The sequence below is a fragment of the Anolis sagrei genome, chromosome 4, assembly GCF_037176765.1.
Source record: "Anolis sagrei isolate rAnoSag1 chromosome 4, rAnoSag1.mat, whole genome shotgun sequence".
NCBI classification, from domain to species: domain Eukaryota; kingdom Metazoa; phylum Chordata; class Lepidosauria; order Squamata; family Dactyloidae; genus Anolis; species Anolis sagrei.
Window position 1 is genome coordinate 17,162,403 of NC_090024.1, and position 11,695 is coordinate 17,174,097.

At 40.4% G+C, this 11,695-nt stretch overlaps 1 protein-coding gene across 5 annotated transcripts in view; it reads left to right on the forward strand.

Annotated features, from left to right (window-relative positions):
* ASAP1 (ArfGAP with SH3 domain, ankyrin repeat and PH domain 1) overlaps positions 1–11,380 on the forward strand; it is a 178,994-nt gene extending 167,614 nt beyond the window's left edge. For all 5 annotated transcript variants that reach the window (XM_060775871.2, XM_060775877.2, XM_067467283.1 and 2 more), the window contains 2 exons: positions 5,352–5,474; positions 6,775–11,380. In XM_060775871.2, the coding sequence (XP_060631854.2) occupies positions 5,352–5,474; positions 6,775–6,849 (198 nt within the window). In that variant the 3' untranslated portion in view covers positions 6,850–11,380. The remainder of the gene's footprint in view (positions 1–5,351; positions 5,475–6,774) is intronic.
* The last annotated feature ends 315 nt before the right edge of the window (positions 11,381–11,695 follow it).

Consider the following 11,695-nt stretch of genomic DNA (forward strand, 5'->3'; position numbering starts at 1 on the left):
TGAGAACAGAAGGTATGGTCTTCCAGTAGCTCTTATTTATTTATTTATCTCAGGGGTCCTCAAACTAAGGCCCGAGGGCCAGATACGGCCCTCCAAGGTCATTTACCTGGCCCTCACTCAGGGTCAACCTAAGTCTGAAATGACTTGAAAGCACACAGCAACAACAATCCTATCTCACCAACCAAAAGCAGGCGCACACTTCCCATTGAAATACTAATAAGTTTATATTTGTTAAAAATTTTCTTCATTTTAATTATTGTATTGTTTTTAAGTGTTTTTTTTTTTTGCACTACAGATAAGATATCTGCAGTGTGCACAGGAATTCGTAATTATTTTTTCAAATTATAACCTGGCCCTCCAACAGTTTGAGGGACTGTGACCTGGCCCTCTAATTTAAAAAGTTTGAGGACCCCTGATTTATCTGGTCAGAAATGAGCTGAGGGTGCAGTTAAAATGCATTTAAAAACACAAAGTTTAAAAAAAGAATTTGACATTATGCTAAATTCCTTTTGACCAGAAGTTGGCCACTTGGAGTGCCTCTGGTGTCGCTGTGAGAAGGTCCTCCATTGTGCATGTGGCAGGGCTCAGGTTGCATTGTAGTGAGTGGTCTGTGGTTTGCTGTTCTCCATACTTACATGTCATGGACTCCACTTTGTAGCCCCATTTCTTAAGGTTATCTCTGCATCTTGTGGTGCCAGAGTGCAGCCTGTCCAGTGCCTTCCAGGTCATCCACTCTTGTGTGTGCGCTGGAGGAAGTTTCTCATCTGGTCTCAGCCATTGATTGAGGTGCTGGGTTTTACCCTGCCACTTTTGGACTCTCACTTGCTGAGGTGTTCCTGTGAGTTTCTCTGTAGGTCATGAAGTTGTTTCTTGACTTAAGACATTGGCTTGCTGGCTGATAACATAGGATGGGCCGGAGATGTCACTGTCTTGGTCCTTTCATTGCTAGCTGCTACTTCCTGGGGGATGTCAGGTCGTGCAATACCAGCTAAACAGTGTAATTGCTCCAGTGATGTGGGGTGTAGACATCCTGTGATAATGTGATATGTCTCATTAAAAGCCATATCCACTGTTTAATATGGTGAGGTGTTTTCCACACTGGGCATGCCTATTCAGCAGCGGAGTAGCAAAGCACAAGGGCAGATGTCTTCACTGTATCTGGTTGTGATCCCCAGGTTATGCCAGTCAGTTTTCGTATGATATTATTTCTAGCACCCACTTTTTGCTTGAGATTCAAGCAGTGCACAGTCCAGAATAACTCCCAGGTATTTTGGTGTGCTGCAATGCTCGAGTGGGATCCCTTCCCAGGTAATCCTCAGAGCTTGAGATGCTTGTCTGTTCTTAAGATGAAAGGCACACGTCTGTGTTTTAAATGGATTAGGAATCAGCTATTTTTCCCTATAATAGGCTGTAAGAACACCTAAAGCAACTTGCAGCATGCAACCAACCAACCAAACAAACAAACGAAACTTTTCAGGACCAACCATGACAATAATCACAATCAACATTGAAGGCATGTCAGCTGCCAAAGAACAGGTGCTTTATGAACTATGTCGAGATAAGAAATGTGACATGCTGTGTGCCCAAGAAACACATAGGGAAAAACACCAGAAATGTCCAAATGATCTTAGTGTTGGAAAGACCACATGCACATTATGGAAGTGCTGTCTTTGTAAAACCAGTAGTTCTCGAGACTCCAGTGATAGTGAGGTCTTGGTGTCCTGCTCTTTATCTAGCTACTTCCAGGTCAATTCTTCGAATTTGCAGAAAAATAAATTGTCTTTAAGTAATAGTGTGAGGAAAATGTTTAAATAATAAAATTGAATGTTCAGAGCTATTAACATCTGATTAAACAGACCAAGAGGTGTTTGTTTGTTTGTTTTTTTTTTTAAAAAAAACAACAACAAAACCAACTGTTTATGCAGATTGGTAGGTCTAAATTTTCTTACTAATAGCTAGAATAGCTAGAAAGTTTCAGACCTATGAAAGTTTCAAACCTCGAAATCGAAATAGAGTTTCACCAAATACTTTTGAAATTAGTGGTATAATGCATGTACCTACCCGACTCATTTCTTGGTAATCCTTTCAATGATCAATGGCAAATATCACAGAAGGCTGAAATGCAAATGGAGGACAGTCATCAAATAAATGACTAAAGTGGATCACAGTACACATACACGGCAAACGTTCAATGCTGCTTTGTATAGACAGAATACAGAGACAGAACAGAAGGAAGTATGTTTTGACTCAATGTCCAGCTTTTTTGATGCCATGGAACGTTGGCCTCGATTTCAGCCACAGGGAGTGCTGCCACTCCATCCTCTATGACAAAGAGCCATCAGGACTTCCTACTTCCTTTTGTTCACCGGGCATTTTCTGATCTTCTTTCTTTATAGTGTTGTCAAACACCTCCCCTGCTTTTAGCAGTACCTAAATTCTCTATTTACAGCTAAAACTGTTTTCAAACTGCTTAAATCAACAGTAAGCTGGGCTGACAGTCAGCAGCTCACACTGACTCGGGGCTTCGAACTTGCAACCTTTCGGTTGATCTTATAATTGCTGATGATTTACCAGGTGTGCTCTTATCTTGTGTAACATTAATAACATGATTTACCAGCTGTGCTGGTAAATTATGTTATTAATGTTACACAAGATAAGAGCAGAAAAATGTATTTAAAACTACATGTGCATATATACATCATGATATTAACATTTATATAAAAAGAGGGTAATGGAAATGAATACAGGAAATGGATTAAAAGCACATACAACCATACCTTGGTATTATGGTAGTTTTGATTCCAAACCACCAGCATAAAGTGAATATCATCCTACAGTGAATCACCGCCTTTCTTTTTTCACCTGTCAACTACATGTAAAAACCTACAAACATGCTTATAGACTTATGATAACAAAATGGCAGTGGTTGGCCCGCTTGATTTAGCCTGGATTCAGCCGATGTACACATCACTGCCAAAAATAATAGATATGAATTGAACATGTAGTGAAGTTCTCTAAAGTGAAGGGCCTTAAGGCAAGGCATGCCTGCACATGTGAAACAGGAACTGTGTAAATTTAAAACAAGTTAGCAGCCAGTCACCCTGTAGAGTTTTTTTCTCCAAACTGACCAAATTGTGAAAGAGTTTCTTCATGCCATGCAGGGTTAGTGAGGGAATCTCCTGCCCAACAAATCATGATTTTTCAGAACAGGAATCATTGTATCAGTGGGAAAGGGAGGAAGAAAACCTCTGGATGGGTGTTGGTATCATCCCAATTATACACCATGTAATACTATGAGTATTCGTATCTATATACCACTTCTTCTCTCTCAAAGATCAGACAATATGTAAATTAAAAACTAAAACATACAAACATTAAAATTCAATTTAACATAGGACTTGCCCACTAAACCTGCTGCTACTTCTGTAATTCGTTACAACAGTACCACTGATTTTCAGGTGTCCCGTGAGCAGTGTACATTACTTCTTTTGGAGTTCAGTGTGATGGAAATTTTAGAAGAACTGAAGGAAATACATTACTACATTAATATTAAATAAAATAAATATCTAGCTTAAATACAGTTGTCAATCTCATGTTATCAATAGAATGGGTGTTGATTTACAAAATTTCCATTATCTCAATGGGTTTACGGGCAATCCCCAAGTTACAAGCAAGGTAGATTCTGTAGGTTTGTTCCTAAGTAAAATTTGTATGTAAGTTGGAACAGGTATGTTTTTTAAGTCTAACTCCAGCCAAAAATACTTATTTTTTAGCTTTGGATAGTACAAGGAAGGGTTAACACCCCTGTGGTGTTTCTTTTGCTCTCCGTGCCCCTGTTTGGAAGATTTCACCCCACTTTCTGTCCCTGTGATCCTTAGATTTTGGAAAATTTGGCTTGTGGAAGCAAGGATGGGTGAGGAAGCTTCAGTGGAGACGCCTTTTCCTCATTATTTACTTATTTATCGTGTCAGGAGCAGACCGAACAGTTGCATTGCATTTTTAAACACACAAACAAACAAACAGACAGACAAAATGGTAGTTGATTAAATGTCCTTTGACCAGTAGCTGGCCACTTGGAGTGCCTCTGGTGTTGCTACAAGAAGGTCCTCCATTGTGCATGTTAGCAGGGCTTAGGTTGCATTGCAGTAGGTGGTTTGTAGTTTGCTCTTCTCCACACTCGCATGTCGTGGATTCCACTTTGTAGCCCCATTTCTTAAGGTTGGCTCTGCATCTCGTGGTGCCAGAGCGCAGTCTGTTCAGCGCCTTCCAGGTCACCCAGTTTTCTGTGTGCCCTGGGAGGAGTCTCTCATTTGGTATCAGCCATTGGTTGAGGTTCTGCCTCATGATAACAACTCTTTCAGGAATGATTTTCCCTTCCTGGGGTAGATTTCTCTCACTTCCTGTTGTTTCATCCCCATTCTTAAGTATGAGTCATTTGTAAGTTGGATGTTTGTAACTTGGGGAATGCCCGTATTTTAGAAGTGAACTTGCAACTCTAAATTGAAGTTTTAATTTAGCTTATTATTTCATATCAAAAGCATTGCATGAATTAGTATAAAACTGATAAAAATAGAAGGAGCACAATGGCTAAATATCTTTTGACTAAAAGTGGGCAACAGAGACTGCATTGTCTGTAGCCTCAAACAATTCTCTGTACATCCGGCAGGACATTGTGGGCAAGCATACAGATGCGGAATTGTTTGTTCTGCTCCACAGTTTCACAAGGTGGAGGATTCTTTTAGGTAGTGCCATTTTGCCAGGTTGTCTTTTGATCTGCCCACTCTACTTCTGAGTCTGTTCAGGGACTTCCAAGTTGCCCATTCTTGCTTTTCCCCTAAAGGAAGACCCTTGTGGGGGGTCATCCAGTTGAGATTTTCTGGTTTAGCTGCCCAGAGAGATACTCTTGCTTTTACTGGGGGAACATTAAGCAGAGTGATGGTTCTCATGAAGCTTTCCCTGATTTGAGTCTACTGGGAGGAGGCCGATAGCCATGCTGTAGGTGGCTTTCACAATGTTCAACCTTAGCAGCAACTTCCCGTCGCACATCAAGGGAGAGGAGGCAATGCCAGCTAGCTTGCAGAGTTTATCAACAGGTGTAAGTTTGAGACAGACATTCTGTGATTATTCTGCATGTTCTGTTCAATGCTATGTTCACCTGCTTCATGTGGGCAGACTAGTGTCAAACAGGACAGGACAGGCATACTCTGCAGCCTTGCTGTAAATAACTGAATCAAGGTTTGTACTACACATAGATATAAATGTAATTACAATGCTCATTGGATTTAGTACTACCAAAGAAAAATGCGGAACAGTGTATTTTTACTGCTTTAACTAGAATATGTTTTTTGAAGGGCAAGAACAAAGTTAGGCGAGTGAAGACAATCTATGACTGCCAAGCAGATAATGATGACGAACTCACATTTGTTGAAGGTGAAGTTATTATTGTCACAGGTGAAGAGGACCAAGAGTGGTGGGTATGTATCTTTCTGGTATAAGCCCTTTATCACACAGTATCTTCAAGGATTGCCAAATGTTATCATATATCGTTTTAACTTCTGCCATCTTGCTTCTTATTTTGTGTATAGTTGTGAGTCATATTATGTCGCTTAAATATCAAATGCAGCTCTGTTGGTGTTGGAGTAGTTTTAGCATTGACTTTGTATTGTCGAAGGCTTTTATGGCCAGAATCACTGGGTTGCTGTGAGTTTTCCAGGCTGTATGTTCATGTTCCAAAAGCATTCTCTCTTAACTTTTAGGAATTGTGGGAGTTGAAGCCTAAAACACTGGGAGGGAGGGCTGACATTGGCCCATGCCTGATATAGATGTTAGCACTAAAGAAGTGTGGAACTGTTGACTCATTTTGTGGAAGCAGCTGAAAGATTGGGTTGCTGTGAGTTTGCCAGGTTGTATTGTCATGTTGCAGAAGTATTATCTCCTGACGCTTCACCTGCATCTATGGCAGGCATCCTCAGAGGTTGTGAGGTCTTTTGGAAACTAGGAAAATGGAGTTTATATATCTGTGGAATGTCCAGGGTGAAAGAAAGAACTCTTTTTCTATAGGAAGCAAGTGTGAATGTTGCAATTACTCACCTTGATGTAGCTTCAAGGCCTCACTGATTCCTGCCTGGAAGAATCATTTGTTGGGAGGTGTTAGATGGCCCTGATTGTTTCTTGTCTGGAGTTCCCCAGTTTTCTGAATTTTGTTCTTTATTTATTGTCCTTATTTTAGAGTTTTTAAAAATACTGGTACCCAGGTTTTGTTTATTTTCATGGTTTCCTCATGCTTGTGGATTTCAGTGGCTTCTCTGTGTAGTCTGACATGGTGGTTGTTGGTGAGGTCCAGCATTTCTGTGTTCTCAAATAATATCCTATGTCCAGGTTGGTTCATCAGATGCTCTGCTATGACTGACTTCTCTTGTTGAGTTCATCTGCAGTGCCTTTCATGTTCCTTGATTCGTGTTTGGCAGTGCTGCATTTAGTGGTCCCTATGTAGACCAGTCCACAGCTGCATGGTATACGGTAGACTCCTGCAGAGGTCAGAGGATACCTGAAAGATTTGTGGAAGTGAACAATTGGCAGAACTGTTCAGCAGTGGAACAAACGGAGTGTGGTAGAGGCACCTTCTTTGGAGGCTTTTAAACAGAGGCTGGATGGTCATCTGTCAGGGGTGCTTTGAATGTGATTTTCCTGGACTGGATGGCCCACGAGGTCTCTTCCAACTCAATGATGCTATGAACTCTTGCCTCCCAATGAAACGCTGTTTCTTCTTTGCAGATTGGCCACATTGAAGGAGAACCGGAGCGGAAAGGGGTTTTCCCAGTATCCTTCGTCCACATTTTGTCAGACTAAGCCAGACTGGAAACTTGAGCATTGCACATCCTTCCTGCGAGACGGGCTTTTAGCACGAAGCAAACAGCTGCTGCATCCTTGTAATTCTGTGCACAATTTGTGGATATATATGTATATATAATTGCTGTTAATAGAATAAGAACTCATGGCTCACCCTACAAAGGTGATGTGTCCTGTAAATAAATGGTGTTACTCCGCCTTTGCCAGTATTATGGTAGCCTTGGGACCTGGCACGCCTTACTGGGTTTGCTCAAGCCATCCTTGGCATCAAGCACTTACATCTCTTTCTGTGTGTATGAACTACCAGCTTTCTAAATATGGAAGGTCTCATTCAGTCCTATTTAACTGTACAGATGTTACCATTCCTAACGGATCAGTATTCTTAAATAACTAGCAGAGAGTTAGGTTCCGTTTTCAAAACGAACGGCTTTGGCTCATTGACGGCCCAGTTTACAGCGACCAATGTAAACACGTAACAGCTTGTGAAACTCCACTTCTTTGGTATTTGTTTTGAAGGGGAAAAAAGTGTTCAGTGTGCACATCCAACAAAAGAAATATTCACTGATGCTACAGACTAGTTGTCGTATATTATGGTGTGTGATCAACATTTATGTGTCTGTATTATGTAGTTGTTAACAGTTGATCCCTGTGATATTTACCTCACTTAACAACCATCTGATAGTCTCCAAAGAATAAGATCATATGGGGCTTTGGGCTAGAGGTTTCCTTTCTCTCAACCAGGGAGTCAAAGAAAAAAGTCTGTCTACATCTGCATGCCTTCACGTGCTTCCTTACAACCTTTGTTCATGCAGGAATGTTAAGAGCCATCTGTCAACTTGTGAGTTTTTTTAAAATGTCTTTTTTGAAAGCAGTGCAGCCTTGTGGCAATTATTTCCCACCTCAGTGAACAATATCAGTTACCATAAATCTTTGCGTGCTAATTGGCCTATCTCGAAAACCACTTTGTGGCAAGGAAATTTGCCCCTTCGGCATACAAAAACATAATAATGTAATGATGGTTTTCTTTTGGCCTGGAGAAGCCCAAACAAATGAAATGTTTTGTCAAAGAAAGATCAGCTATTAGTTAATGGAGTGTTTCTCAACCTTCCTAATGCCGTGACCCCTTAATACAGTTCCTCATATTGTGGTGGCCCCCAACCATACAATTATTTTTGTTGGTACTTCATAACTGTAATTTTGCTACTGTTATGAATCGTAATATACCTGATAGGCAGGATGTATTTTCATTCACTGGACCAAATTTAGCACAAATACCCAATACGCCTAAATTTGAATACTGGTCAGGTTGTGGGGGATGGATTTTGTCCCTTGGGAGTTTTAGTTGCTGGGATTTAAAGTTCACCTACAATCAAAGAGCATTCTGAACTCCACCAACGATGGAATTGAACCAAACTTGGCACACAGGATTCAACAAAAAATACTGGAAGAGTTTGGTAGGCATTGGTCTTAAGTTTTGGAGTTGTAGTTCACCTACATCCAGAGAACATCGTTGACTCAAACAAACCTGGCATGAATACTCAATGTGCCCAAATGTGAATACTGGTGGAGTTTGGAGAGAATAGACTCTGACATTTAAGAGTTGTAGTTGCTGGGATTTATTGTTCACCTACAATCAAAGAGTTTTCTGAACCACACGAACGACAGAATTGGGGCAAACTTCCCACACAGAACCCCTATGACCAATAGAAAATACTTAAGGCCATCCCGTCCAACTCCCTTCACCAGGGCAAGAAAACATAATCAAATACTGTTTATCCGCAAGCATAACCCCACCAACGATAGAATTGGGCCAAACTTCCCACACAGATCCCCCATGACCAGCAGAAAATACTGTGTTTCCAGGTGGTCTTTGGCGATCCCTATGACACCCCCCCCCCCCGGGTCCTAACCCCCAGGTTGAGAAACGCTGAATCAATGGGACCATTCAGTTGTACCTGTATTTACTTAATGCTGATACTGAGTCTTAATAATGAATTTGGGTGAACGCTGAGAATCTGCCAGCATTGGTGGAACCACAAGGTGTGCTGTGACTTGTGATCGCTTTAGAGTTTTAATACTGCATTACTTGCACCTAAAACACGTGTATTAGAGACAGATTTCTTTCTCATATTCTCTGTCACTTATTTTTAAGGGCCATTCCTTTGGATCATATATAAAGCAGAAAAACCATGCTTTGTTTGTGATCAATATAAAACTTTTTTACATGGCTTCTTGCATATTTTTGTTGGTTTGTGGGCATAGAATACTCTTTAAAGTTATTGACTTTGACAATAGGACAAGTTTCCTGTCCTCTGTGTCAGATTCTTATGACTCCATGTCAAAATGTTTCGTTTGACTCGAACACAGTTTCAAGCTAATCTCCCTTGAGTTTTTCACTTTCAATGTTGTACCACCCTGTACTCAGTGAATATTTGTTTTCTTTTTTTAATGGCTAACATACAAAAAACATAATCAGTCTAAGAAATCTTGCATGAAGAGAAACAACATTTATCAGCTATTATTGGAAAGTGATTTTTTAAATATTTGCTTCATGGAAGCAATGCTCAGAAGTGATGTGTTACGAAACCAAGGCTTCATCGGTTTTTATTGTAACAGGTAGAAGAAGGACAAGGTTTAGGGCACTTCCTTTCAATCGGGAATGGGGCTTCTGCATTTTTGTGTGTGTCGGGAGCGACTTGAGAAACTGCAAGTCACTTCTGGTGTGAGAGAATTGGCCATCTGCAAGGATGTTGCCCAGAGGATGCCCAGATGTTTTACAATTCTTTGGGAGGCTTCTCTCATGGGATACTGGAGCTGACAGTGGGAGCTCACTCTGCTCCCCGGATTTGGACCGTCGATCTTTCGGTCAGCAGTCCTGCTGGCACAAGGGTTTAACCAATTGCACCACTGGGGTCTTCTGGGTTTCTGCATCACTTGTTGGAAATGTGGTCAAATAGTAGTTTAGAAGGAAGGATGCCATTGAGCGTTCATGTGGCTGGCCCACCACACACTGTGTTTAGGCTACCTGTGGGCAAGAGAGACAACAGGTAAACTCCTCTTTTGGCCATCCACCTGACTCTATGGCAGGATGGGCGGCTGCAGAGATGGAAGGGGCATTTCCTCCCAATATGGCTGCCTGGTGGACATCATTTCTTCCTTGGGAGAAACAATCACATTGGAGAAGCTTTTGGTAATTCTAAGGACAAAAAATTGTCCAATTAAAGAAAAAAACATGGGTTTGGAGAGAACAATCCCATTTGTCTCTCTGGACTTCGTATGCTATGAATCTTAATCTTGGTCCCAATGGTCCTTCCTCCAACCATCCTTCAGGCTGCAGAGCTGGGGCTGAATGAAAGACCAACCAAGGCCAATCCTACAACTTTAAGAAAAGCACATTATTTATCATTGTTTCCATCTCCAGCCTTTTCTTTGTTCACTTCTCCAGCTGAGCTTTGCTGTTGCCCACTATATCTTACTCACAAACAGAGGTGGCCACAGCATGATGAATTGGGCCAGCCAAGTGATTCCTTCCACTATGTTCCTCTCACCTTGAAACAAGTAATAGAAAAACCCCATTATCCTTTTGCAAGTTAGTATTCCTCGTGCGTTTTTGAAAAAAAATGAAGATTTGCAGTCATTATTATGTAAAGCAACAAACTCCAGGTAATGCACTGTTTTGTTTTTTTAATGCATTATGTCCAAGCTCTGATCATGATACGTTCTGTTGAAAGCAAGCATCCAGGTGAGTGAGCCTGCCGGCATCAACTCTGCACTGTTACGGATTTCAGTGTTTCCAGAAATATGCTATTTATATCAAAGCTAAGTTCCTACTCCATATAGCTCATCAATGCAGCGTTCTTCATATATATATGTATTAAAGAACAAAACTGATCTACCTTATTTGTCAAATATATCCTAATCTCAAAAATCAACTGCTTTAAAGGGGAGACAAAAAAGCAGATGCTATAATGAAGATTCAAATGTGTAAAATGATGTAGAGTCAAATGTCTATTATTTTGTATGCTTTTTGAAGTAGAATATGAATTTTTTAAAAAACTAAAGTGAGTTCCAGCAGGAACAAGAGTTAACTATTCTGGGTGATTTGAAAGTCCATAGGAGAATTAAAATACAATGTATGATATATAGGTTGGGTTTGAATACAGTGTTGAATTTAAACTCAGAGCCACTATCTGCAATTTTGTACATGACATATTTGGAAAAGTCTGTCTGTTTGGGGTTTTTTTCCCCCAGTGGGAGAGGGAAGTATGTTCGGCAAATGGTGTGTTATTTTACTGTTGAACAGCAATTACTATTTATTTTTTTATGACATAGCACATCAACATGTATAGACAGCAGATCTGATAGTGCCACGAGTTGGAAACTGAAGTCTTATTTGAATGTTACAGTCATTATACATCAGTATACTTGTCTCTTTACGTGTTTAATGTGACCGTTTGAGTACTGTATGTGTTAATTTCTACTTTTTTAATATTTAAAATTGCTTTTAAATAAATGTATTCAGTTGATCCCAGACACCTGTATGGCTTTTTATTAACTAGTTATTTTATTTATTTATTGTGTCAGGAACAAACTAAACTGTTGTATTGCATTTTTAACAAACAAACAAACAAAACACAAAGTTTGCAGGTTTGGTAGTCGATTAGATGTCCTTTGTCCAGTAGCTGGCCACTTGGAGTGCCTCTAGTGTTACTATAAGGAGATCTCCATTGTGCATGTAGCAGAGCCCAGGTTGCATTGCAGCAGATGGTCTGTAGTTTGCTCTTCTCCACACTCACATGTTGTGGATTCCACTTTGTAGCCCCATTTCCTAAGGTTGGCTCTGCAT